This window comes from Oncorhynchus masou, chromosome 19, assembly GCF_036934945.1.
Source record: "Oncorhynchus masou masou isolate Uvic2021 chromosome 19, UVic_Omas_1.1, whole genome shotgun sequence".
NCBI lineage: Eukaryota > Metazoa > Chordata > Actinopteri > Salmoniformes > Salmonidae > Oncorhynchus > Oncorhynchus masou.
In genome coordinates this window covers 33,243,331-33,270,594 of record NC_088230.1, presented here as the reverse complement: position 1 = coordinate 33,270,594, position 27,264 = coordinate 33,243,331, and the positions used below count along the sequence as shown (strand labels likewise).

The 27,264-nt window shown below is 42.2% G+C and overlaps 1 protein-coding gene and 2 long non-coding RNA genes across 5 annotated transcripts in view; 2 read left to right on the top strand and 1 right to left on the bottom strand.

The window, feature by feature from the left end:
* kif26aa (kinesin family member 26Aa) overlaps positions 1 to 23,936 on the bottom strand; it is a 167,972-nt gene extending 144,036 nt beyond the window's left edge. For 2 of the 3 annotated variants that reach the window (XM_064925706.1, XM_064925707.1), the window contains exons 1-2: positions 23,531 to 23,936; positions 20,507 to 20,755 (exon numbers count right to left, since the gene is read on the bottom strand). In XM_064925706.1, the coding sequence (XP_064781778.1) occupies positions 20,507 to 20,755; positions 23,531 to 23,680 (399 nt within the window). In that variant the 5' untranslated portion in view covers positions 23,681 to 23,936. Of the gene's footprint in view, positions 1 to 20,506; positions 20,756 to 21,442; positions 21,736 to 23,530 lie in introns of those variants that run through there. The other variant, XM_064925708.1, reaches the window with a different exon arrangement.
* LOC135506205 (uncharacterized) lies at positions 1,965 to 9,517 on the top strand. Its single transcript, XR_010450351.1, has 3 exons — positions 1,965 to 2,187; positions 2,731 to 2,876; positions 9,470 to 9,517. It is a non-coding gene; the product is annotated as an uncharacterized LOC135506205 (long non-coding RNA).
* On the top strand, positions 10,178 to 10,754 carry LOC135506206 (uncharacterized). Its single transcript, XR_010450353.1, has 2 exons — positions 10,178 to 10,220; positions 10,594 to 10,754. It is a non-coding gene; the product is annotated as an uncharacterized LOC135506206 (long non-coding RNA).
* Positions 23,937 to 27,264: the final 3,328 nt, after the last annotated feature.

The following is a 27,264-nucleotide window of genomic DNA, read 5'->3' as shown; positions in this document are numbered from 1 at the left end:
TTTGAGTCCTTTCAGGATGATGCAGAAAAATGGGGAAGTCGAGTCATGACAGCCATCTAGCAAAAGCCTTATTTGTCACCCCCCTCTCTCTTTTGTAAAAGACTTAGCATATTGGCATGACAACGCTAAGTGGTCTGTCGTCTGTGGAGACAACTGACAGGCGAGTCCAAGCAGACAGCCAGTTAAGTTCTGTCCAAGATGGCTGACAGAAGACACAGGCGTGTCCAATACAACACTGACAAAAAAAAGCCAAATGTTTTGCTTATTCACTGCTTGAAAGAGATGAAAAAGAAACTGCTGTTTCACTGAGCTGGATGTTTAAATGTGGGGCTCTACTGACAGATATCCTAGTGATAGAAAATGAGTTGGCTTTACTTCAACTAAGTTTTTTGAATGATATTTCACCTCTCTATTCCGGGTGTATCGTATACCATTCAGTGGGAGTATTTCAAAGAGAGTCTTTCATTCTCTACGTTAGCATAGTATTACATTATGACATAAACAACCTATTCTAGGTGTGTTCATGTGCAGTTTCAAACAGGTCTGTAACGGTTTTCTTGACTTTAAGGAGAGGCGGACCAAAATGCAGCGTGGTTTCTATTCATGGTTCTTTAATAAAGAAAACTTTACATGAATAGACTAACAAAACAATAAACTGAGAAAACCTAAACCGTCCTATCTGGTGCAGACACAGAGACAGGAACAATCACCCTCAAACACACAGTGAAACCCAGGCTACCTAAGTATGATTCTCAATCAGAGACAACTAATGACACCTGCCTCTGATTGAGAACCATACTCGGCCGAAACATAGAAATACCCCAAATCATAGAAAAACAAACATAGACTGCCCACCCCAACTCACGCCCTGACCATACTAAATAATGACAAAACAAAGGAAATAAAAGGTCAGAACGTGACAAGGTCAATATAAATAAAGTAAAAAATATTCTCAAATAACATGTTAGCCTTAATAAAGGGATATTTCATCCAAATTACAAAATGGCATATTAGTTTCCTTAACCAGTCTATGGACAAGGTAAGACAGCATTCCATGTTTTGGTTTGGTTTACCTGACCACTGTCTGGTGTTTACTTGGCAACTGTTTAGCATTTTTGTCCCAAAAAAATCAAGGCAAGTCAGTATCCCCTAGTATCCCCATTGGGATGATTTTGACATGGAACATAAACCACCGAACATGAAACAGGAAACATGAAACACGAAACATGAAACACTGATCCAAAGTTCATGCAACATCTGACCAGACAGACGTCACACCATAAATCCACTGGCCTCAGCATCAAAACTGTAGTATAATGTTATCATGACTGGCCAATCTATTATTATTTTTAGTGTGGTTGATTATGTTGTTATCACTATTCATATTCTTGTGGTTTTGTTTTTGCGATAACGGACTATTTGTATAATTAATATACAAGCAGACAAGAAAAAAGATAGATACATTTACCATAAATAAATTCACATTCAAGTCTTTGCATAATGGGAACGATTCTACTTTGTTTACATTGTTTTGGGCAAAATAAGGGGGCGGTCAAAGTCTTGTGGCCCAACACACACCTCCACTCTCAGAAGCACTGTGTGCTCTGCTCTCAGTACGACTCCCTTTCTAATATTTACATTTTTTACATTTTAGTCATTCAGCAGACGCTCTTATCCAACTTACAGGAGCAATTAGAGATAAGTGCCTTGCGCAAGGCCACATAAACCTATTTTTCACCTAGTCAGTTCGGGGATCCAAACAATCAACCTTTCGGTTATTGGCCCAAAGTTCTTAACCGCTAGGCTACCTACCTAATATCAAGGCCTTATTTGCCCAGTAATTATTTATCAATGGTGGGAAAGCCAATGCAAACAGAAACTGTTCCCATAAACAAACATGGTTTGCAGAGTACACAGGCCAGGGGAGGGCAACCTCATGGGTATAAGACTGGCACTCTTCTTCTGCCCTGGCACTGTTGTTTAATCCAGCGAGTGCACCACAGGGCAGACATAGGAAGATATAGCGAGGCTTCAAGTAGACTACAGGAGATATACTCTAGTGACAAGGAGTCAGACATGTTGGTCCTGTGTGTCATCTCTGTCCTCAGCCTTCTCTCAGTGGGACTGGCAGCTCCTCTGTCCTGTGAGGATCTACTGAGACCCCTAAAGATGAACAGCACAAACCATGTTAGTACTATGTCTGTCTGTCTGTCTGTCTGTCTGTCTGTCTGTCTGTCTGTCTATCTATCCATCCATTTGTATCTGTTTATCTATCTGTTAAGACATTTGGTTAGAAAATCTGTCTTTCGACCTGCCTATCTAACTACTGTTTTTATCCATCTATGTTTGTATTGTTCGGTATATACCAGGTATTCCTAAACTGGGGTAGGGGGTACGCGCAATGCAGTCGGGGGTATGACATATACCCCCTTTGAGTAACCTCTCTGGCAAAAATGTAAGAAAAAAAAGTCTTATATATATGTAATAAAAAAAGTATTTTATATATATATATTATATATATAAAATACATTTTTTATTATATATATATATATGTAATAAAAAAATATTTTATATATATAATATATATATTTATATATATATATACTTTTTTTCTTCTTAAAGTTTTGCCAGAGAGGTTACTCAGAGGGGGCACTCAACTGGAGGTTGAATGTTTGAAGGGGTACAGGATTATAAACAGTTTGGGAAACAATATATCTATATGTCTTGCAGATTTTGGGTAAGTGGATTTCTATCGCGGAGAGCACTGAGGTCCCTGGTGGCAGGGAGTATGCTGCAAAAGAATGGATCACAGGCTGGCTTCAGATCTCTCCTGGGCTCCAGAACAACACTGTCAAAGAATTACAGATGATAAACATGTAAGAAAATGATTCACTTTCAATGCACTTCATGTTTATTGTATGTTGACTGTAGGCATTTTATTTTATTTAACTAGGCAAGTCAGTTAAGAACAAATTCTTATTTTCAATGACGGCCTAGGAACAGTGGGTTAACTGCCTGTTCAGGGGCAGAACAACAGATCTGTATCTTGGCAGCTCAGGGATTTGAACTTGCAACCTTTTGGTTACTAGTCCAACTCTCTAACAACTAAGCTACCCTGTCGCCTCTACACTCTAACCACTAGGCTACCCTGCCGCCTCTACACTCTAACCACTAGGCCACCCTGCCGCCTCTACACTCTAACCACTAGGCCACCCTGCCGCCTCTACACTCTAACCACTAGGCCACCCTGCCGCCTCTACACTCTAACCACTAGGCTACCCTGCCGCCTCTACACTCTAACCACTAGGCTACCCTGCCGCCTCTACACTCTAACCACTAGGCTACCCTGCCGCCTCTACACTCTAACCACTAGGCCACCCTGCCGCCTCTACACTCTAACCACTAGGCCACCCTGCCGCCTCTACACTCTAACCACTAGGCTACCCTGCCGCCTCTACACTCTAACCACTAGGCCACCCTGCCGCCTCTACACTCTAACCACTAGGCCACCCTGCCGCATACCGTACCAGAAATGTGAATGTTAAAAACGTGTTGAAAATTAAATAATAACAAACATCGTTGTAACAAAAATTGTAATTGTAACACGGAAAAATGACCCCGTCTTTGCTTTTACAAACACTTGAAAACCCAGCTAGCACAAAACATTGTATGTTTCTTCGAGCATGGTGAGAGTTTGGTTTTCCTATGGTTATTTTGCTGCAACCTTCCCACAATTTTCTGGGAATGTTGCAGGATAGTTGCTTTGTTTTGGAACATTCTCAGCACATTTAGGAACTTCACACATAAAACTTCTCTTACTATTTCATTACCTTAACAGAAAATGTCCTATAAGTTCACACATAGTTATTTTAATGTTAATGTAATAGTTCATAATATTATGGGAGTTCAGAGGACTTCTTTAAACACACACAATTATTATTATTTTGCATTTTTGATCATCATGATATTGTGGCCGATGACACATTACTTCATGAATAGCTTGAATATCCAATATCTTGAATATCCAATAGCTTGAATATCCAATAGCTTGAATATCCAATAGCTTGAATATCCAATAGCTTGAATATCCAATAGCTTGAATATCCAATAGAATATCCAATTGAATATCCAATAGCTTGAATATCCAATAGCTTGAATATCCAATAGCTTGAATATCCAATAGCTTGAATATCCAATAGCTTGAATATCCAATAGCTTGAATATCCAATATCTTGAATATCCAATAGCTTGAATATCCAATATCTTGAATATCCAATAGCTTGAATATCCAATAGCTTGAATATCCAATAGCTTGAATATCCAATAGCTTGAATATCCAATAGCTTGAATATCCAATAGCTTGAATATCCAATAGCTTGAATATCCAATAGCTTGAATATCCAATAGCTTGAAAGCATGACTGCTGACGTGCAAACCATTGTGGGACTGTATCAACAGTGGACTAATGAGAAGAATACCAAGAGTTTACCTTTTTAAAAAAGGTCCAACGCAGCTGTTTTTATCTCAATATAAAATAATTTCTGGTTAACAACCAAGTACCTCACTGTAATTGTTTTCAATTCAAATATACAAAAATCTTCTCCACAAGCAATTTCTAAAGCAATTTCTGAAGCCCTAGTAAGCTTCACGTGCGTTTTTCAAGTTGTTTCTTGTTTTGTTGATGACATTTATAATAAAATAGAATGAACGCATACCTGGCTGCACCTTGGTCCGGTCATTTCCGTGACGACGGTCGTGACAAGATGTGAGTGCTACAGGTCAGATGTGAGTGCTAATGTCCCCACATTGCTCTCACAGCATAATGAAATGTTTTGTAAACTTTAAAATAACATAACGAATGTTCTGTTAACATTCTTGCAACATCAGAGGAATGTTTTTTCCACATAAATACCAACATTCTATAATCATCAACACAACTGGACAGATTGCGTTATTACAACATTTAGGGGGAATGTTCTTACACCTTTCCCACAACTTAATAAAATGGTCTGGGAACATTCACAGAATCAGTTTTGGTTTACTGGGTATACTCTGGGAACTAGAGGTCGACCGATTATGATTTTTCAACGCCGATACCGATAACAATTATTGGAGGACCAAAAAAAGCCGATACCGATTAATCGGCCAATTTTTAATGTCTGCCCCTTTTTACGGTGACGTTGTTTTGGTTTCCCGGCTGGGATCCGATCCATTGTCTTGGGTGGTGGGCAAAACAGAGGATCGGCTTCAGGAAAGTCGTATTCCTGGTCACAATGTTGGTGGGATGACGTTGCTCTTATATCCAATTGTTCCTCCCGACTGTATGTAATGAAACCTAAGATGACGTGGGGTACCAATGTAAGAAATAACATGAAAAATAAACAAAATACTACATAGTTTCCTAGGAATGTGAAGCGAGGCGGCCATCTCTGTTGGCGCTGGAAGTATACAATATTAACTAAATATGCAGGTTTAAAATATATACTTGTGTATTGATTTTAAGAAAGGTGTTGATGTTTATGGTTAGGTACACATTGGACAGTGCTTTTTTTCGAGAATGCTCTTGTTAAATCACCCGTTTGGCAAAGTAGGCTATGATTCAATGATAAATTAACAGGCACCGCATCGATTATATGCAACGCAGGACAAGCTAGGTAAACTAGTAATATCATCAACCATGTGTAGTTAACTAGTGATTATGTTAAGATTGATTGTTTTTTATAAGATACGTTTAATGCTAGCTAGCACCTTACCGTGGCTCCTTGCTGCACTCACATAACAGGTAGTCAGCCTGCCACAGTCTCCTCATAACAGGTAGTCAGCCTGCCACAGTCTCCTCATAACAGGTAGTCAGCCTGCCACAGTCTCCTCATAACAGGTAGTCAGCCTGCCACAGTCTACTCATAACAGGTAGTCAGCCTGCCACAGTCTCCTCATAACAGGTAGTCAGCCTGCCACAGTCTCCTCATAACAGGTAGTCAGCCTGCCACAGTGTCTCCTCATAACAGGTAGTCAGCCTGCCACGTAGTCTCCTCATAACAGGTAGTCAGCCTGCCACAGTCTCCTCATAACAGGTAGTCAGCCTGCCACACAGTCTCCTCATAACAGGTAGTCAGCCTGCCACGTAGTCTCCTCATAACAGGTAGTCAGCCTGCCACACAGTCTCCACATAACAGGTAGTCAGCCTGCCACAGTCTCCTCATAACAGGTAGTCAGCCTGCCACAGTCTCCTCATAGCAGGTAGTCAGCCTGCCACAGTCTCCTCATAACAGGTAGTCAGCCTGCCACAGTCTCCTCATAACAGGTAGTCAGCCTGCCACAGTCTCCTCATAACAGGTAGTCAGCCTGCCACACAGTCTCCTCATAACAGGTAGTCAGCCTGCCACAGTCTCCTCATAACAGGTAGTCAGCCTGCCACAGTCTCCTCATAACAGGTAGTCAGCCTGCCACAGTCTCCTCATAGCAGGTAGTCAGCCTGCCACGCAGTCTCCTCATAACAGGTAGTCAGCCTGCCACAGTCTCCTCATAACAGGTAGTCAGCCTGCCACGTCATAACAGGTAGTCTCCACAGTCTCCTCATAACAGGTAGTCAGCCTGCCACACAGTCTCCTCATAACAGGTAGTCAGCCTGCCACAGTCTCCTCATAACAGGTAGTCAGCCTGCCACAGTCTCCTCATAGCAGGTAGTCAGCCTGCCACAGTCTCCTCATAACAGGTAGTCAGCCTGCCACAGTCTCCTCATAACAGGTAGTCAGCCTGCCACGTAGTCTCCTCATAACAGGTAGTCAGCCTGCCACACAGTCTCCACATAACAGGTAGTCAGCCTGCCACACAGTCTCCTCATAACAGGTAGTCAGCCTGCCACACAGTCTCCACATAACAGGTAGTCAGCCTGCCACAGTCTCCTCATAACAGGTAGTCAGCCTGCCACAGTGTCTCCTCATAACAGGTAGTCAGCCTGCCACACAGTCTCCTCATAGCAGGTAGTCAGCCTGCCACACAGTCTCCTCATAGCAGGTAGTCAGCCTGCCACAGTCTCCTCATAGCAGGTAGTCAGCCTGCCACAGTCTCCTCATAACAGGTAGTCAGCCTGCCACAGTCTCCTCATAACAGGTAGTCAGCCTGCCACACAGTCTCCTCATAACAGGTAGTCAGCCTGCCACACAGTCTCCTCATAACAGGTAGTCAGCCTGCCACACAGTCTCCTCATAACAGGTAGTCAGCCTGCCACGCAGTCTCCTCATAACAGGTAGTCAGCCTGCCACACAGTCTCCTCATAACAGGTAGTCAGCCTGCCACTCCTCATAACAGTCTCCTCATAACAGGTAGTCAGCCTGCCACGCAGTCTCCTCATAACAGGTCATAACAGGTAGTCAGCCTGCCACACAGTCTCCTCATAACAGGTAGTCAGCCTGCCACAGTCTCCTCATAACAGGTAGTCAGCCTGCCACACAGTCTCCTCAGGTAGTACGCAGTCTCCTCATAACAGGTAGTCAGCCTGCCACAGTCTCCTCATAACAGGTAGTCAGCCTGCCACAGTCTCCTCATAACAGGTAGTCAGCCTGCCACACAGTCTCCTCATAACAGGTAGTCAGCCTGCCACAGTCTCCTCATAACAGGTAGTCAGCCTGCCACACAGTCTCCTCATAACAGGTAGTCAGCCTGCCACAGTCTCCTCATAACAGGTAGTCAGCCTGCCACAGTCTCCTCATAACAGGTAGTCAGCCTGCCACACAGTCTCCTCATAACAGGTAGTCAGCCTGCCACAGTCTCCTCATAACAGGTAGTCAGCCTGCCACAGTCTCCTCATAACAGGTAGTCAGCCTGCCACAGTCTCCTCATAACAGGTAGTCAGCCTGCCACAGTCTCCTCATAACAGGTAGTCAGCCTGCCACACAGTCTCCTCATAACAGGTAGTCAGCCTGCCACACAGTCTCCTCATAACAGGTAGTCAGCCTGCCACAGTCTCCTCATAACAGGTAGTCAGCCTGCCACAGTCTCCTCATAACAGGTAGTCAGCCTGCCACAGTCTCCTCATAACAGGTAGTCAGCCTGCCACAGTCTCCTCATAACAGGTAGTCAGCCTGCCACAGTCTCCTCATAACAGGTAGTCAGCCTGCCACAGTCTCCTCATAACAGGTAGTCAGCCTGCCACAGTCTCCTCAGGTAGTCAGCCTGCCACAGTCTCCTCATAACAGGTAGTCAGCCTGCCACAGTCTCCTCATAACAGGTAGTCAGCCTGCCACAGTCTCCTCATAACAGGTAGTCAGCCTGCCACAGTCTCCTCATAACAGGTAGTCAGCCTGCCACAGTCTCCTCATAACAGGTAGTCAGCCTGCCACAGTCTCCTCATAACAGGTAGTCAGCCTGCCACAGTCTCCTCATAACAGGTAGTCAGCCTGCATCTCCTCATAACAGGTAGTCAGCCTGCCAAAAAGTCTCCTTGTTATAAAACAGGTAGTCAGCCTGCCACGCAGTCTCCTCATAACAGGTAGTCAGCCTGCCATTAGTCTCTCAACAAAGACAGGTGTTTTGAGTCAATGCCTGAATGTCTCCTTTATAATTTAATTTGTAGTCAGCCTGCCATGTTCATCTCAGTCTCCTCATGGAACAGGTAGTCAGCCTGGAAAACCACATTCTCCTCATAACAGGTAGTCAGCCTGCCACGCTATTACTAATCATCAAAAGGTAGTCAGCCTGCCACGCAGTGGTATGTCATGTTAAAAGGTAGTCAGCCTGCCACAGTCTCCTCATAACAGTAACCACAGTCTCCTCATAACAGTAGTCGTGCCAATAGCGGGACCTTTGCCTGCCTGCCCTGACTGCCTCCTTGTCCAACAGAAGTTGTCATTGGTTAGCAAATACAGCACTCTCCTCAGTAAGAACAGGTAGTCAGCCTGCTAAATTCAGTCTCCTCATGTTTAAAAGGTAGTCAGCCTGCCTCACAGTCTCCTCATAACAGGTAGTCAGCCTGCCAAAAATGTATCCTCTTAACAGGTATGTCAGCCTGCCATATGTCTCCTGAAAATAGGTAGTCAGCCTGCCATAATAGTCTCCTCATATGAACAGGTAGTCAAAGCCTGCCAACTGGAAGTCTCCTAAGAAACAGGTGGACTGTCTCTTTGCCACCAGTCTGTCATAACAGAAAGTAAGCATCTTACCACAGTCTCACCGTGGAAATTGTTTTCAGGCCAAGCGGTGTCCAAAAATGATTCAACCAAAGTTTGCAATGTTATCAATGAAGCGCCAACTGCATGATAAGCTAGCGAACTAGATTTGACATTGTCCATTCCGATTAATCTGTTGACCTCTACTGGGAAGGTTGTCAAATTGTGTGACATTAGGAATGTTCTCAGAACAAAGACAACTTAGAGAAATTTGTTTTGAGTGTAATGTGATGAATGTGTTTTTATAATTTAATTTGTAGTTGAATACTGTAGTATGTTCATCTCAGTTCATTACTCAACAGTGGAGGCAAATGCATTAGCATGACCAGTGAAATGACCATGGAAAACAACACATTTACCTCAAGTGAGTAAAGACATAACAATACTATTACTAATCATCAAAATGTCAATGATATTATGACTTTTTCATAAATATATTTAATCAATGATAAAAAAAATATATCATGTTAAAAATAGATTTGTATTTTTTCATACTCATTGTTTTAATGGTTGGTATATCATAGCCATGGGACCATTTGACAACATATTTCTCCTCCTTCAAACAAGTGTTTCAACCTTTAGACTTAACCCTAGCCAACACACAGTGTCATTGGTTAGCAAATACACCACTCTGTATATCTTCAGAACTGAAAACATTACATTTCAGGCACTATCATGTCTAAATTCAGTACTATAGTCTTGTTTAAAAGCACACAGTGTCCTTTACCACCTAACAACTATCATGCTAAATTCAGTACTATAGTCTTGTTTAAAAATGTATTACTACTTAACTAACTATCATGCTAAATTCAGTACTATAGTCTTGTTTAAAAACCTACCCTACTACTTAACAGAACTGCAGGAAAACAATAAGTGACAGGCGGGGGCGAAAATATGTTTCCTTTGGGCCTTCTGGCTTATAATATATTTTATATTCTGTATGAACAGAGCACACAGTGTCCTTCGACCTCACCTGAACTGGAAGTGTTTACAGAACTGCAGGAAAACAATGTCTCAATTTGCCACCAGCTGTGTTCACAAACCCACAGAAAGGTAAGCATCTTACCTTACCTAGAGTTTTCACCCGAAATTATTTTCAGCGACCAAGCTACCATTTTAGAATGATTCAACCAAAGTTTGCAATGTTATCAATGAAGCGCCAACTGCATGATAAGCTAGCGAACTAGATTTGACTACTGTATACCAGAGCACTGTTGGATAGGCCACCAACAACCCTCGCTGTTCAGGATGAGGAAAACAATGCTGACAGGCGGGGGCAAATGTGCTAGCTAGCTACCTATCCTGCCTACTGTATACCAGAGCAAATACCTTACTGCAAAGTAGCTTCTGGGGAAAACTAAATGCTGTATCCTTGTGATGATGTAAATGTTCATTTACTCACAGACTGTCATAATTTGCGGCATAGATTCCTGTCCAGATCCGACTCAGGACAACAGCAAAACTCTGGACCTGTCGAAAGTGATCGAATTGCTGAGTGACAAGATTGATCTTAAGAAGACTTTAGAAGAGATGATAAGTAAATTACAACTAGCGAGTAATAAAGCCGATTAATTGTCAAAATGTCAAGTGGCGCCTATTATGTATTTTTTTCATATAATACATTTAAAAAATAGATTAAAAAAAATATATATTTAGAAATGGTTTTTTTTTATCATACTCATTGTTTTAATGGTTGGTATATTGCCACCATGGGACCATTTGACAACATATTTCTCCTCCATTCAAACAAGTGTCTCAACCTTTAGAGAATTAACCCTATCCAGCACACAGTGTCCTTCGCTGGCCACCTGCCGAACACCTACCCTCGCCGTCGTTAACAGAACTGCAGGAAAACAATGCTGACAGGCGGGGGCGAAGGACACTGTCTACCGGTGTGCTAGCTAGCTACCTATCCTGCCTACTGTATACCAGAGCACACAGTGTCCTTTGCTCGCACCTGTCAAACACCTGCCCTCACCGTCATTAACAGCAGTGAGAGAAAGCAGTCCGACAGGTGGGGGCGAAGGACACTGTCTACCAGTGTGCTCGCTATCGTTAGCCAGCTACCTATTCTGCCAGCAGTGTTCCCGGAGTCCTAGTTAGCGCCTGCCAAACACCTGCCCTCGCCACTGTTAACAGAACTGCGGAAACAGTGCTCGACAGGCGGGAGCAAAGGATACTGTCTACCAGTGTCCTAGCTATTGTTAGCTAGCTGGCTACCTATTCTGCCTGCTGTGTACCAGAGTCCTAGCTAGCTAGCACCCAGTATCCATTGCTAACGCCTGCCAAACTTCTGCCCACGCCGTCGTTAACAGAACTGTGGGAAAAGAATGCCCGACAGGTGGACACACACACACACTATCTACAGTGTCCCTAGCTAGCTAGCTACCGGCGTAGTCACCACGCCTCTTATTCTGTGGTGTTTATCGGTGGTTGGCACCCAACGCTATTGTGCATGTCGGCCATCTACTGTAGTGGAGCACTCCTGCCTGTGTCCCGGAGTCCAAGCTTAAAAATGTACCAATGGAAGTATAAAGGGTGGTTCCTGCAGATTGCAGGAATTCCCCGAATTGCGGGCTGCAATTGCACCCTTCTCAGTCTTCCTACTATGGAGAAGAGAAAGGTGGAGACTGGAGAGACCAACTCTCAACTCAAAGAATATGTTCTTGCCCTCATCAATCAGATGCTCTCCACCCCTACGGTACATCCCAGGGACACATTGCTTGATGGCAGGGTGATGGATTGTGTTCCCTGAAATGGGCAAGCTGATTGACGGAGCGCCCGGCCCTCTCTATGCACTTGTTTATCTTCTGGTCCCAATCGAACATCCAGCTCCTTCGCTGCGCGATATCAGAGAAGACCACCGTTGTCCTGGGAAACATTCGATTCACCAGCTCAAAATCTGCAGGTTTAACGTACTTTGACCTACTACAGTAGCTATGTTGGTCTATTACTTCAAATAATATGCAAGTATGCAAGTTTCTTAGGATTCAAATTTTCTCAAACAGCCTAATTCATCCTCTTCATTGGAATAATGGACTTTCTTTTGTTTTACATGAACCTTTATTTAACTAGGCAACTCAGTTAAGAACAAACTCTTATTTACAATGACAGCCTACTACAATGACGGCCTACCCCGGCCAAACCCGGACAACGCTGGGCCAATGATGCGCCGCCCAATCACAGCCGGATCTGATGCAGCCTGGATTCGAACCAGGGACTGTAGTGACGCCTCCTGGACTGAGATGCAGTGCCTTAGACCGCTGCAACATTCGTGTCCTGCTATTAAAATAATATACAGTACCAGTCAAAAGTTTGGACAAACCTACTCATTCAAGGGTTGTTCTTTATTTTTACTATTTTATAATAATAGTGAAGACATCAAAACGATGAAAGATTTCTCACCTACTGTATTCAGCTTGGGGATTCAAACCAGCAACCTTTCGGTTACTGGCCCAACTCTCTTAACTGTTAGGGCTACCTGTCACCTACGTCGTGCTAAATAAAGAGCTTTAAGGAAATACAGGCAGGCACCACATTACTACAAGAAAAAACAGCTGGCACAATCAAGCATGATGGTCTTGGAAGTATAAAAGAAAAGCTTATTTCATATACTAAAAAACAAGCTTGAAAAGTTAGTGCAATTAGATTAGTGTGGTGTGTGAAGAATCCGATAAGTTAACTTGCATGCGGTACAAATGACATTATTGTGGGAACACCTCCTCTAAGAGGATGAATTAGGCTGTGTGAGAAGGTTTGAATCCTAAGAAACCTGCATACACATTGTTTGAAGTACAATAGACAAATATAATGTAACTACTGTAGTAGGTCAAAGCTGTGTGCTGGAAAACCTTGAGTGGAGTAGTGTGTTGCTCATGTGAATTTCCTTTCTTTTTAGGCTTCAGACCAATGCCTACTTCTCACTTTGTTTTTGTTTTTAATACATTAAGACTCTAAAACTTCTGTGTTTGGATTCCTAGCAAGCACCTGCATATATTCCAGTTTGTTTCCCATGAGGATGTTAGCAATCTTAACATCACAACTTGGTCAATCTTGGACAAATCCATGCTACTTTTCTCTGCCAAGAAGCCGATAACATCCGACCAGGACCCTCAGCACTCTAAGAGAAATGCCATGCTAATCTATGACAAAACACATTGCCCATTCTCAACGGTGGCATTCAGACAAGGCAGGGTTGAAGACAAACACCAACAGTTCTAGATGGTAGCCTGGTGGGAGCTTGGGTAAAGTGGGAGCATTTTCTCCCAGAGCTTGAGGGTGGCATGATGTCATGAGAAACCAGTTTTTTGTTTGAAAACAAATGTTTGTAGTTACATGAGTTATACTATTTATGCTACAGGGAGGGTGGCGGTAGCATAATCACAGTTAAATACTGCAATGCACTGTGGGTTTGATTGAATCGAACCAAAGATGTCTAAAGGAATACACTTCCAGAGCAGAGCGAAGATCAACAAGGCTCACTTCCTCTTTGTCCTCCGTTATGAACACTCCGCGACTGGCATTGTTTTCAAAGACAATGAGGCACTTGCTGTTGTATATAACAATGGCGAGGTAAAAGTAAACATCAAGGAGAGAGTGGAGACATTCACGCTCCCTTTCATATGATGTCATTCCAGTTGAGAATAATTCTGCACATGTGTTGACAATTAAATATGATACATGAGTCATATCCCTCAACCTAAGACACCATCTGAACTGTTTATAGTTTGGAGGTCCTGGGAAACACTTTAGGTAAGCTAAGTAAATTCAATTTGATGCTCAGACCTTGGTCTATGCAATTTTTTAAATGTCTTTGAAAACACACTGATGTTTTTTTTTTTAAATGGACCCTAGAGCTCTCCAACAACAAACTTCTGAGCAAAGACTGGCACGTCGACAAATGGCTTCTCCAACTTCCAAAGAAACTCAGTTCTCACACGTGTGTAACTATACAGTACATATGACCCTGTGTATAGACCACTATACGACCCTGTGTATAGACAACTATACGACCCTGTGTATAGACAACTATACGACCCTGTGTATAGACAACTATACGACCCTGTGTATAGACAACTATACGACCCTGTGTATAGACAACTATACGACCCTGTGTATAGACAACTATACGACCCTGTGTATAGACAACTATACGACCCTGTGTATAGACAACTATACGACCCAGTGTATAGACAACTATACGACCCAGTGTATAGACAACTATACGACCCAGTGTATAGACAACTATACGACCCTGTGTATAGACAACTATACGACCCTGTGTATAGACAACTATACGACCCTGTGTATAAACAAATATAAGACCCTGTGTATAAACAAATATACGACCCTGTGTATAGACAAATATACGACCCTGTTTTTATAATATAAAAGTTGTGGAAACATAAAAACCAAGTGAGGACTAAACAGACTCAAGGAAACAGCCATCCCTTCAATGAATACCATTCCAGTGTTTTACTTGCTATATTGTATTTACTTTGCCACCATGGCCTTTTTTTGCCTTTACCTCCCTTATCTCACCTCATTTTCTCACATCGTATATAGACTTGTTTATAGTGTATTATTAACTGTATGTTTGTTTTACTCCATGTGTAAATCTGTGTTGTTTGTGTCGAACTGCTTTGCTTTATCCTGGCCAGGTCGCAATTGTAAATGAGAACTTGTTCTCAACTTGCCTACCTGTTTAAATAGAGGTGAAATAAAAAATAAAAAATGTGGCTGGTGCCATTCTGACACAGACAGCGCTGTAGGCCATTTCCCAATAATCTAGAATAGGCTCCTGTCTTCATCTCTTTTCCTTGAACACTGATCTAAAATGACATGATGGGGTGAAAAAGCAATTTGGTTCAAACAGATATCAATGGTCACAAAGTAAAGGAGGGAGAAAAGGCCATTGAAATCCAGCCATAGTCTGAGGTAGGCAGGCAGGCCATGAGGTATGAGCCGAAACTACATCACACCAAGCCAAATGACCTGGGGGTTACGGTTAGTTAGGTACATGCCCAGGGCAACATTTTCCACTCGCAAAGACACTTGCGCTGTGAACAAATGCACTGTAATATTTAAAATATACAGGATGAATTCAATTCTAATCCGCAACTGTTTTTTTTTAAATATAGTAACCTTTCTTGAACAATTTCCATGAGGACAAACTTAACCAGAGATTTAGTAAACAGCGCGATACATACAGCACACGCAATGCAATGGCATGGTACAGTATTGGAACTCCCGGAAACAAAATGTCGCTCCCCAGACTCCAAGCCAGACTAAACTATCCATGGGCCCAGGGAGGGGGGTGATAATCAAATCTCTGCCTGATACATGACATGCCCCTATACCATCACGCATGGGCAGAAACCCACGCCCCATGAGAGAGTATCCCGGCCCGTACCACCATTACAGCGTGGAGTCAAGGTGGACTTCATTTCAGATTTAGTTATTGGGAATGACATGCCGATCTCACAGATAGAGCGAGCGTGATCTGGCATGGATTTCCACATGATCTAACAAAAAACAACAGAGCCTAGGGAAACTTGGGATATATTGTTATTATATTATACTATATTCAATTATACTCTGGTTATATTATACTATATTATATTATACCCTCATCCAGTGTGTGCCCAGTGGGGTGTGTTACTGAGAAGTGTGTGGTAAATGGTGATAAATTCAGCTTGAAGATGTTCTGTCAAATCCTATTCAAAAATCCGACTAACTCCATAACCAAAGCGGTCTTCTCAGAAGGTGAACATAAAACTGCCATGGACAACGTACGGAAGAGTGGCGTTTTATGAACACTATCTGGATACAAATATATAATAATAATAATAATGGACATGACTGGCTCCATTTCTGATGTTCAGCACTTCCTTCTTCCGTGGCTGATGGGGATCCCGATGAAAGCCATCGCTCATGATGATGAGCTCAAAGTGCTGACTAGGTCCCGTTTATATGCTTTATACGCGTCCCAAATGGCCTTCTGTTCCCTACATAGTGCATTACATTTAGCTATGGACACTGGTCAACAGTAATGTATTTATAATAGGGAATATCTTGACTGCTAAGAGTAGGAGAAATCACATGCATGTAAGCCAAAGCGGGTTACATTAAAATGTACCATGGTAGAGGAGGAGAAGGTCAGACATAGGAAGTGCGCAAGTTTGAAAATGTGTTGACAAGTACAGAAGACAGAGTTTTTTTACCAGGGTGTGAACTGGTCAAGTTCTGAAAACTGGATGGGTCCATTGTCTCAATGGGCAGGGCAAAAAAGCTGGTCCATTTATTGGGATAGTCCGGAGTGTTGCTCTGTAGTCACTCTACAAGTTAAGTTTAGGGCTAGGGTTAAGGTTAGGATAAAGGTTAGGATAAGGGTTAAAATTAGGGTTAGGATTAGTAGTTGAAATGTTACTGATAGTCTGTAGGTAGTCTAAAGAGCATCTACAGATGGACTATCCAAATAAAGTATTACCAAAACTTTCACTTTCTCTCTCTCTCTCTCGCTCTGCTTATGCATCTCTCTCTCTCTCTCTCTCTCTGCTTATGCATCTCTCTCTCTCTCTCTCTCTCTCTGCTTATGCATCTCTCTCTCTCTCTCTCTCTCTCTCTCTCTGCTTATGCATCTCTCTCTCTCTCTCTCTTATGCATCTCTCTCTCTCTCTCTCTCGCTCTGCTTATGCATCTCTCTCTCTCTCTCTCGCTCTGCTTATCTTTCTCTCTCTCTCGCTCTGCTTATGCATCTCTCTCTCTCCCTCTCGCTCTGCTTATCTTTCTCTCTCTCTCTCTCGCTTGCTCTCTCTGCTTATGCATCTCTCTCTCTCTCCACTTGCTCTGCTTATATTTCTCGCTCTCTCTCTCTCTCGCTTGCTCTCTCTGCTTATGCATCTCTCTCTCTCACTCGCTCTGCTTATCTTTCTCTCTCTCTCTCACACACTCTCTCTCTCACTGCTTCTCTCTCTCTCTCTCGCTCTCTCTGCTTTACTCTCTCTCTCTCTGCTTATCTCTCTCTCACAATCTCTCTCTCTCTCTCTTTCTCTGCTTATGCCCTTGTCTCTCTCTCTCTCTCTCGCTCTCTCTCTCTCGCTCTACTCTCTCTCTGCTTCACTCTCTCTCGCTCTCTCTCTCCCTGCTTCACTCTCTCTCGCACTCTCTCTGCTTCACTCTTTCTCAATTCAATTCAATTCAATTCAAGGGCTTTATTGGCATGGGAAACATGTTAACATTGCCAAAGCAAGTGAGGTAGATAATATATAAAGTGAATATATAAAGTGAAAAACAATATAAATTAACAGTAAACACATTACACATACAGAAGTTTCAAAACAATAAAGACATTACAAATGTCATATTATATATATATACAGTGTTTTAACAATGTACAAATGGTTAAAGGACACAAGATAAAATAAATAAGCATAAATATGGGTTGTATTTACAATAGTGTTTGTTCTTCACTGGATGCCCTTTTCTCGTGGCAACAGGTCTCTCTCTCTCTCTCTCTCTCTCTGCTTATCTTTCTCTCTCTCTCACAATCTCTCTCCTTCTCTGCTTATGCCCTCATCTCTCTCTCTCTCTCTCTGCTCATTGTTATCTCTCTCTCTCTCTGCTTCTCTCTCACTCTCTGCTTCTCTCTCTCACTCTCTGCTTCTCTCTCTCACTCTCTGCTTCTCTCTCTCACTCTCTGCTTCTCTCTCTCTCTGCTTCTCTCTCTCTCTGCTTCTCTCTCTCACTCTCTGACTTCCTCTGTGACTATCTCTCACACACATGCACAGCACAGTGCATACTGTATCATAGCTGGGTGCATCTAGCGAATCCGCCAAGTTCTACTTTTGCTCTGATAGGATGGGAAGAGAGCGCTGTCACTATTGGCAACAGGCCCATGAGCAATGTCCCTGACCACAATTGGGACAGGAGTGCACTTTGAGGATTATTCTCAGCAATACAAACCTGACAAAAGACCTCAGTATCAAATGCCTCTCCACACTTCTACATTGTCCTATGATCGTGTTCTAAGCCTTAAAAATAACTCTTATGCAAAAGTCCCATGGCATTCACATGGGAAATCATGGGATAGGCCCATGAGAGGTTATGGGACACCAGCAGCCTTTTATGCCCTGTTTTTTCCTCAAAGCAATAGCCAAGTTGTGATATAGCCTACAGGTAAAAAATAATTTGTAACATCAGCTGTTTTGTAGATGTATCTGGTATTTGTGTGGGTTTCATTCATAGGCTACATGTCTATCTGAACCAATTTTTAAAAATGATTTTACCTTTATTTAACTAGGCAAGTCAGTTAAGAACAAATTCTTATTTACAAGGACGCCCTACCTGCCAACGCTGGGCCAAAAGTGCACCGCCCAATCATGCCCAGATGTGATGCAGCCTAGATTTGAACTAGGTGCTTCAGTGAGGGCTCTTGCACTGGGATGCTGTGTCTTAGACCACTGCCCCACTCAGGAGACCTCAATGACATGTATATCTGAAGTTATAATCTTTTAACTGTAGGCCTACTTGGGCTTTTGTTCTGGGTGTTTAAACCATGCAGTGACAGCATCCATAAGCCTAAAACCATGAAAAAAGTATATATACAGTGCCTTGCGAAAGTATTCGGCCGCCTTGAACTTTGCGACCTTTTGCCACCTTTCAGGCTTCAAACATAAAACTGTATTTTTTTTGTGAAGAATCAACAACAAGTGGGACACAATCATGACGTGGAACGACATTTATTGGATATTTCAAACTTTTTTAACAAATCAAAAACTGAAAAATTGGGCGTGCAAAATTATTCAGCCCCTTTACTTTCAGTGCAGCAAACTCTCTCCAGAAGTTCAGTGAGGATCTCTGAATGATCCAATGTTGACCTAAATGACTAATGATGATAAATACAATCCACCTGTGTGTAATCAAGTCTCCGTATAAATGCACCTGCTTTGTGATAGTCTCAGAGGTCCGTTAAAAGCGAAGAGAGCATCATGAAGAACAAGGGACACACCAGGCAGGTCCGAGATACTGTTGTGAAGAAGTTTAAAGAGGGATTTGGATACAAAAAGATTTCCCAAGCTTTGAACATCCCAAGGAGCACTGTGCAAGCGATAATATTGAAATGGAAGGAATATCAGACCACTGCAAATCTACCAAGACCTGGCCGTCCCTCTAAACTTTCAGCTCATACAAGGAGAAGACTGATCAGAGATGCTGCCAAGAGGCCCATGATCACTCTGGATGAACTGCAGATATCTAAAGCTGAGGTGGGAGACTCTTTCCATAGGACAACAATCAGTCGTATATTGCACAAATCTGGCCTTTATGGAAGAGTGGCAAGAAGAAAGCCATTTCTTAAAGATATCCATAAAAAGTGTAGTTTAAAATTTGCCACAAGCCACCTGGGAGACACACCAAACATGTGGAAGAAGGTGCTCTGGTCAGATGAAACCAAAATTGAACTTTTTGGCAACAATGCAAAACGTTATGTTTGGCGTAAAAGCAACACAGCTCATCACCCTGAACACACCATACCCACTGTCAAACATGGTGGTGGCAGCATCATGGTTTGGGCCTGCTTTTCTTCAGCGGGGACAGGGAAGATGGTTAAAATTGATGGGAAGATGGATGGAGCCAAATACAGGACCATTCTGGAAGAATGATGGAGAGACCTGATGGAGTCTGCAAAAGACCTGAGACTGGGACGGAGATTTGTCTTCCAACAAGACAATGATCCAAAACATAAAGCAAAATCTACAATGGAATGGTTCAAAAATAAACATATCCAGGTGTTAGAATGGCCAAGTCAAAGTCCAGACCTGAATCCAATCGAGAATCTGTGGAAAGAACTGAAAACTGCTGTTCACAAATGCTCTCCATCCAACCTCACTGAGCTCGAGCTGTTTTGCAAGGAGGAATGGGAAAGAATTTCAGTCTCTCGATGTGCAAAACTGATAGAGACATACCCCAAGCGACTTACAGCTGTAATCGCAGCAAAAGGTGACGCTACAAAGTATTAACTTAAGGGGGCTAAATAATTTTGCACACCCAATTTTTCAGTTTTCGATTTGTTAAAAAAGTTTGAAATATCCAATAAATGTTGTTCCACTTCATGATTGTGTCCCACTTGTTGTTGATTCTTCACAAAAAAATACAGTTTTATATCTTTATGTTTGAAGCCTGAAATGTGGCAAAAGGTCGCAAAGTTCAAGGGGGCCGAATACTTTCGCAAGGCACTGTATAAAAGCAGAATTTTTGTCCGACTACACTGTTGGGACGGTTGCCTTAAGTAGTTGTTTATTGGTGAAGAGGTGAAGAGGGGAGCGTTCAAAGTTACAAACCTTCAGGGACGCAGGATCGGCCAAAGCAAGCGCTTGCCTGTTCAGCTCTGTAGCGATGATCTGGCATCGTTGGCACACGGGCCCCTCGCCTTCTGCCTTTTCCCCGTAGTGACTCAACTCCGTCACAGACACTGACCCAGCGCCCTCAGGGTTCGGCCGGCCGCCGCATTCGACTTCCTCCACCGGCGCCGACTGAAGCCTCCTCCTTGCATTGACTCCCAGAGATGTCAGGGTCTCTCCCTCAACAACCTTATAAAACAGGGAAGTTACCAATAGTTACCAATACAGCAAAAACACATATGCACACCTGTATGATGGAGGATTGTAACTGATAATAATGGTGGTGGTAATCACACTCAACAGACACCACCCCCCCCCCCCCCCCATGAGAAATTAGGATAAAGGTAATAGGTTAAAGGGGCAATCTGCACTTCAAACAACAACAAAGCAGCCAGTCGCCCCGCCACTGATTTTGGTAAACAGCTGCAGAATGTGGCTGAAGAAATGTCGGCACTCTCACATGCATCGACACAGCTATGGTTGGGTTGTAGGAGTGGCCATCCATCAGATTAAAAACATGTTTTTTAATCATGTATTCAGGCTATACAGTGTTTGTTGTTTACAAAACGAAAGTAGTAAAAAAGGCTTATATTTGGGGTTCTGATGGGGTATGACAGTTGAACTAAGCGCATGAGGCATTTATAAGTTATGTTCTTACAAAATCAATGGGTAATATATATATGTAATTCATTTAGAAGTACAAAAATGTATGTATCTGATTGCCCCTTAAAGGTGATATGCAAAGGTCTCCATATAAACAAAAGTAGTCAGGGTCGGATGTTTTACTCTACACAATGCAATAGCAAATAAAGTTGTATAGTTAACTCATCTCAGACATCTGAAATATCATCCATCGATTTACTCAAGGGACCTCACCGTATATCTCCTGTAGTCTGGTTTGCGTCCTCGAGCCGTATTCCAATATTGTGAGTACATCTCGTCTATGTTACCAACTCACACACTTTTTCGATCGAACCTCCAGCCTATCTAACGCTATTGCCTACAGTTCCCACATTTATTGGTGACGATTGGGCCTTCCATATCTTGGTAAATCGCCCAGAACAATGTATGGTGATAAAATAGTCCTTGCAGTAGTCCCTTGGCAGCTTAACTCGTACCCACAGCGCGTCTGACAGCGGCAGAATTCAATTTGGTGGACTGTTCGGATGAAGCACTAGCCTACATGGGATGGATGGGTGGAGCTCTCGGTTTCAACTTGTTCTAACTTTGTGATGGGACGTTTGACTAGGGGATATGGGGCGCTCTGTCAAGCAAGTTCAGTTTCAAAATGACTGCACATAGGCCTAAAATAGATCATAATGGAGATTCCATTGTATAATTTGTATTGGTTGACTGTAATAAACCTCATATTACTTTGCCAAAACGTTCATCACTTATTTTCACTCTTGATGACAAGGATTAGGCTACTGTTTCAATTTATGAACGACATCTTTAAAAAATTGCTAGGCTTTGTGATCGACATTTTAATTGCCTGCATTTGCATAACAAAGTCCGCACATTTCCAACAATGAGGATGGAGAGTGCTTGGTCGGAAGGATTATCGAAGCTACTCGTTTACAGTCAAGTCCCCTATACAAAGAATTCATTTGGATGTATTTTGTGCGCCTGTGTGATCGAAATGATTTGTAGTCAAGAACTCACGCTCGCCCCACAGTAGGCTATTGAACTCGGGTTGGGATTGCTGCTAACACCACCTCTTATAACAAGACGAAGGCCCTGGTTCGTATTGCTCTGGCGCCCTCACCTGACCATTATCTGACACAATTACTCGTTATAGATGATGCTGTTGATGTCGGCTCACAGTACAGACATTGATATCTGACATAGGAGTAATGACAGCACGTCCGTAGCCTATCTGTGTTTCTCATATGCATTATCGTCAAACAACTGCTGCTGTTGCGTGGATAGACAAGCCTACTGAAAATGACTAATTAGTTTGATTTGACAATAGAAATATAGATGTATTTCACAATGTTAAACACAATACAGCCACACATGCGGATAATGCATTTACAATCATCGAGGATGACACAAAAAAAGTTTGAACACGTATTTCCACAGTGGTCCTCTTAAATGGTTAAAAAAAGTAGAATCATAAACGTAGTAATCCTAGGTTACACAGTATACCTAACCTACTGGGCATACATTGGTTAGACAGATAACATAACAAAACAAAGGACGACATTGTCATAGTCTAGAGTATTACTACATACAGAAATGTTTTCCTTTCTTCTATAGCTCGATCATTAGCCAGCTTTCGACATTATTTTTAAAATAAGTTATGGGTGGCATGGCTTTGAGTTGCTGTGGTCGTTTGTTCCACTCAAAAGCGCCAGTATATAAAAAGGTGTTCAGCAAAAAAATGGAAAGTCTGGTCTCGTGACTCCTTTTAGTGTAACCGACATTTATCAATAGGCTTTATGCATGTTGCACTAAAACTTCTGCTAACTTTCAAATGCATACTTTCGTAGACATGATAACCTACTCTGACAGTATACTTTCGTAGACATGAACCTACTCTGACAGTATACTTTCGTAGACATGATAACCTACTCTGACAGTATATTTTCGTAGACATGATAACCTACTCTGACAGTATACTTTCGTAGACATGATAACCTACTCTGACAGTATATTTTCGTAGACATGATAACCTACTCTGACAGTATACTTTCGTAGACATGATAACCTACTCTGACAGTATATTTTCGTAGCCCGTCTGTTAACTTCATCACGACAACGAAGTAACATCTTATCCACGGAAGAACGGGCGCTGTTCAACGTGCTGAATCTTGGACAACGTCGGCGAGTCATCAACAAACAAAATGAAACGTATCTTCTGATAAAGACGCAGACTTCTTTAACATTCAGTCAACAACCAAATATAACCACTTGCAATTCCTTAGTTGCATATGCAATATTTTAAATTTGTCATGAGCTTACCTGAGCTTTTCTTCGCATTAGATGACTGGTATATCCAAATATATAGCCATGTGGGTAGCCATCGGTATCCACATAGAACGCACCCAGATCCTCATATGTGGACATCGTTTTTTCCACCTCAGAGGTCCCAGCGGAATTATATAAAGCCATGGAAAGTCCCTCAAGTCTCTATAATTATGATAAACCTACACGCACCAGGTATCATCTCGTATTTTCGTACTTTCAACGTTATATTCCCACCATGACAAAAGCAGCTTTCTCTTGTCCGATTCCGAAAGTTCATGTCTTTCACAGTGGCGCTGGTATCGGATCCTATTCGGTCGCGCTCATTCCACCAGTCCCAAATGAAAGCATATGAGCGTACCACGCGTGGACCACCTGAAAGCATCCGCCCCCTGCGGTTCACTCACACTCAGCGTCTTCAAACACTGGTTTTTGAATGCGCGCTCACGCCGCATTCGGTGGCCACACCAGCGGACACATAGGCCCCCCACAAGCTCTCATGTCGTCTATTGACATATTCATATTGGTTTGTCTCCAATGCTCTATTGGTGTGTGTGTGTGTGTCCTTTTGGTCGGGAGACTGATTTCATATTCTCAAGCATAAGTAATGTAATAATGCAACTATGTTTCTTGAGTTTAATATTTCAATGCATAGATCGGCAGGCATGGGACAAAATGGCCAACCTTTTTTTAAACGAGTACAACATTAGACTGTTCTGTTGTCAGTGCCGTAGAGATCGCCTGATGTTTTCATTAGATTATTTTTTTAAAGAAAAATATTCGACTTTGTAGTCCTATATGGTGTAGGCCTGTACTTGCTTAAAAGTGACAGTAGTGCGCTCTCATCTGTTTTCATATTCGTGTAATATGCCTATGCTCCGCAGCCCTTCTAGCATAGTCATAGCCCACTTCACCTTTATTTGACCATCATTATGTGCCTGTTTGGTGGATAACCTTTACCTACCCGTAGGGAGATGGCCTCTGAAATTAATCAACCGGTTCATGTAGGGGTTGCCCATTAGCGTTCTCCTTGTGTGGGGTTTTTTACAACCTGTTTTTCTGGGCGTCTATGTTGATTGATGCACGCCAAAGCCACCTGACCCACAGATAAAACGGAAAAGGACTTCAATCCTATCAGGGCAGTCGGGGCTTTTTGTATTGCCAGAGATGGAGGAATATCCACGAGTGACTTCATCACAATGCTTAATTGAGTAGATAACGTCTATTTTTCTTTGGCGCTTTAGAGGCGAATTGTAAGACATTACATCCTGGACGCCTAATAAAAAAATCTTATCTTCTGAACACAGAAAGCTCGTTTCAGATAACCAGGCGGCCATTATGAGCGAAAACAGTCCTTTCTGTCAAACGTGCTCTATTGCTCCATCTCCCAGAAGTTAGGGGTTGGTTTGTCTGATTGTTCCAAGAAGCCTGGGTCAATTCCTCTCCCTGTAAGACCTTGACTAAATGGCTTTTAATAAAGTGAAACCTTCAGTTGGAAATGTGTGACCCTTTATAAAGGAGTAACATGTAGTTAGTGCTGAATGATGCCTGTAGCTGATTAAGGAAGACTACAACTGAGGCTTTGGTCAGAGTTATGCTTGTTTCCAGATACTCTTTTCCATATGGAGAACTATAGGCTATAGGCCTATACCCTTTGAGATTAAGATGTGTCTAGACTAGGGATCCAATCACAATTGTATGCATGCATTGATTTAACCAGCAGAATAGTTAAGAGGAGTGAGAGGGACAATTGAATTTCATATCAATGGGTGCTGTGGTGAAGTCTCTTGCATCCTTTTGGAAATGTTGGCCAAAAAGCAGAGATCCAATAAACTGAGAGCCATGCATGCATATTAACATGAATTTAGGTTACGTGTTCACCTACATATACCACCCACAATCAATGAGACAAGCCAGAGAAACTTGAAAACACTCCCTTTCCTCGCATTCTTTCATTTGGATTAGGCCTAAACCAGTATTTGGATTAGGCCTAAACCAGAAACCAGTATTTGAAAGGCCTAAACACTAAACCAGTATTTGGATTAGGCTTTATTTGGATTAGGGCTATGCCAGTATTTGGATTAGGGCATTTTGGATTAGGGCTTGCCAGTATTTGGATTAGGCCTAAACCAGTATTTGGATTAGGCCTAAACCAGTATTTGGATTAGGCCTAAACCAGTATTTGGATTAGGCCTAAACCAGTATTTGGATTAGGCCTAAACCAGTATTTGAATTAGGCCTAAACCAGTATTTGGATTAGGCCTAAACCAGTATTTGGATTAGGCCTAAACCAGTATTTGGATTAGGCCTAAACTAGTATTTGGATTAGGGCTATGCCAGTATTTGGATTAGGGCTATGCCAGTATTTGGATTAGGGCTATGCCAGTATTTGGATTAGGGCTATGCCAGTATTTGGATTAGGCCTAAACCAGTATTTGGATTAGGCCTAAACCAGTATTTGGATTAGGCCTAAACCAGTATTTGGATTAGGCCTAAACCAGTATTTGGATTAGGCCTAAACCAGTATTTGGATTAGGGCTATGCCAGTATTTGGATTAGGCCTAAACCAGTATTTGGATTAGGCCTAAACCAGTATTTGGATTAGGCTTAAACCAGTATTTGGATTAGGCTTAAACCAGTATTTGGATTAGGCCTATGCCAGTATTTGGATTAGGCCTAAACCAGTATTTGGATTAGGTTTAAACCAGTATTTGGATTAGGCCTAAACCAGTATTTGGATTAGGCCTAAACCAGTATTTGGATTAGGTTTAAACCAGTATTTGGATTAGGCCTATGCCAGTGTCAGACCATAGGTTAAACACACTTTCAAACAGCAATACACCTGTCAAGAGGGTTATGCCTAGAACACACAGACAGTATATACATTTGCGCAAAATAGTACGCATCATCATCTGGATGTGTGTGCAACAAAAGTTCAACACTCACCTTCTGCTCCCGTTTCTGTCCCGCCGTCTACACATTCAGTTTGATGCATAATAAATCCACCGTTTGCACCACACAGAATGCACTACAACTGCCTCTGCAAGGAAAATGCAGCTTTCAATTGGAAATGAATGCACTTCTGTTGTACCAAAATGCAATAACACTGTCGGTGTGATCGAGGCCTTAGAAATTATATTTTAAGGAATTGTCAGGGTCCAGAGGCAATCATTATATGCCATTGTAAAAAAAAATGTTTTAACATGGGCACCCATCTGTGGGAGCAGGCATGGTCCCCCCCGAAAGGTGACGAAAATCCCAAAGAAAGTGTCCCACGGGACATTTTAGATGTTAACCAGCCTGTGTAATCTCGCCAGTCAAGTATTTCCCTTTAATTAATACAAAGAGAAGCTCTGGATAGAAATGTTTTGTCCAACTTCTTAACCTTTAACTTATCCTTGGGAAAGAAAACATAGTGAAACAGTTGGCAAAATAGAGCCAAAGGCCATGTTTGCTTCCGTCGATCGATTTAGACTGTTTCACTTATTTTAGACAACAAGAGAGTCACATTGTAGGTTAGGCCTATAGATGTGGTAAATAAGAATTTGTTCTTATCTGACTTGCCGAGTTAAATAAAGGTTAAATAAAAAATCAAATACAAATGAGGTAAAGAGGTCAATGGAATTCGACCAAAACAATGGAAATGCCATGGAAACGCTTGGGGGAAAGATGCTGTAGGGGAAAGATCACAAATCTCTTCATTGTTCCCCCAGCAAAATTAGCCAACATTC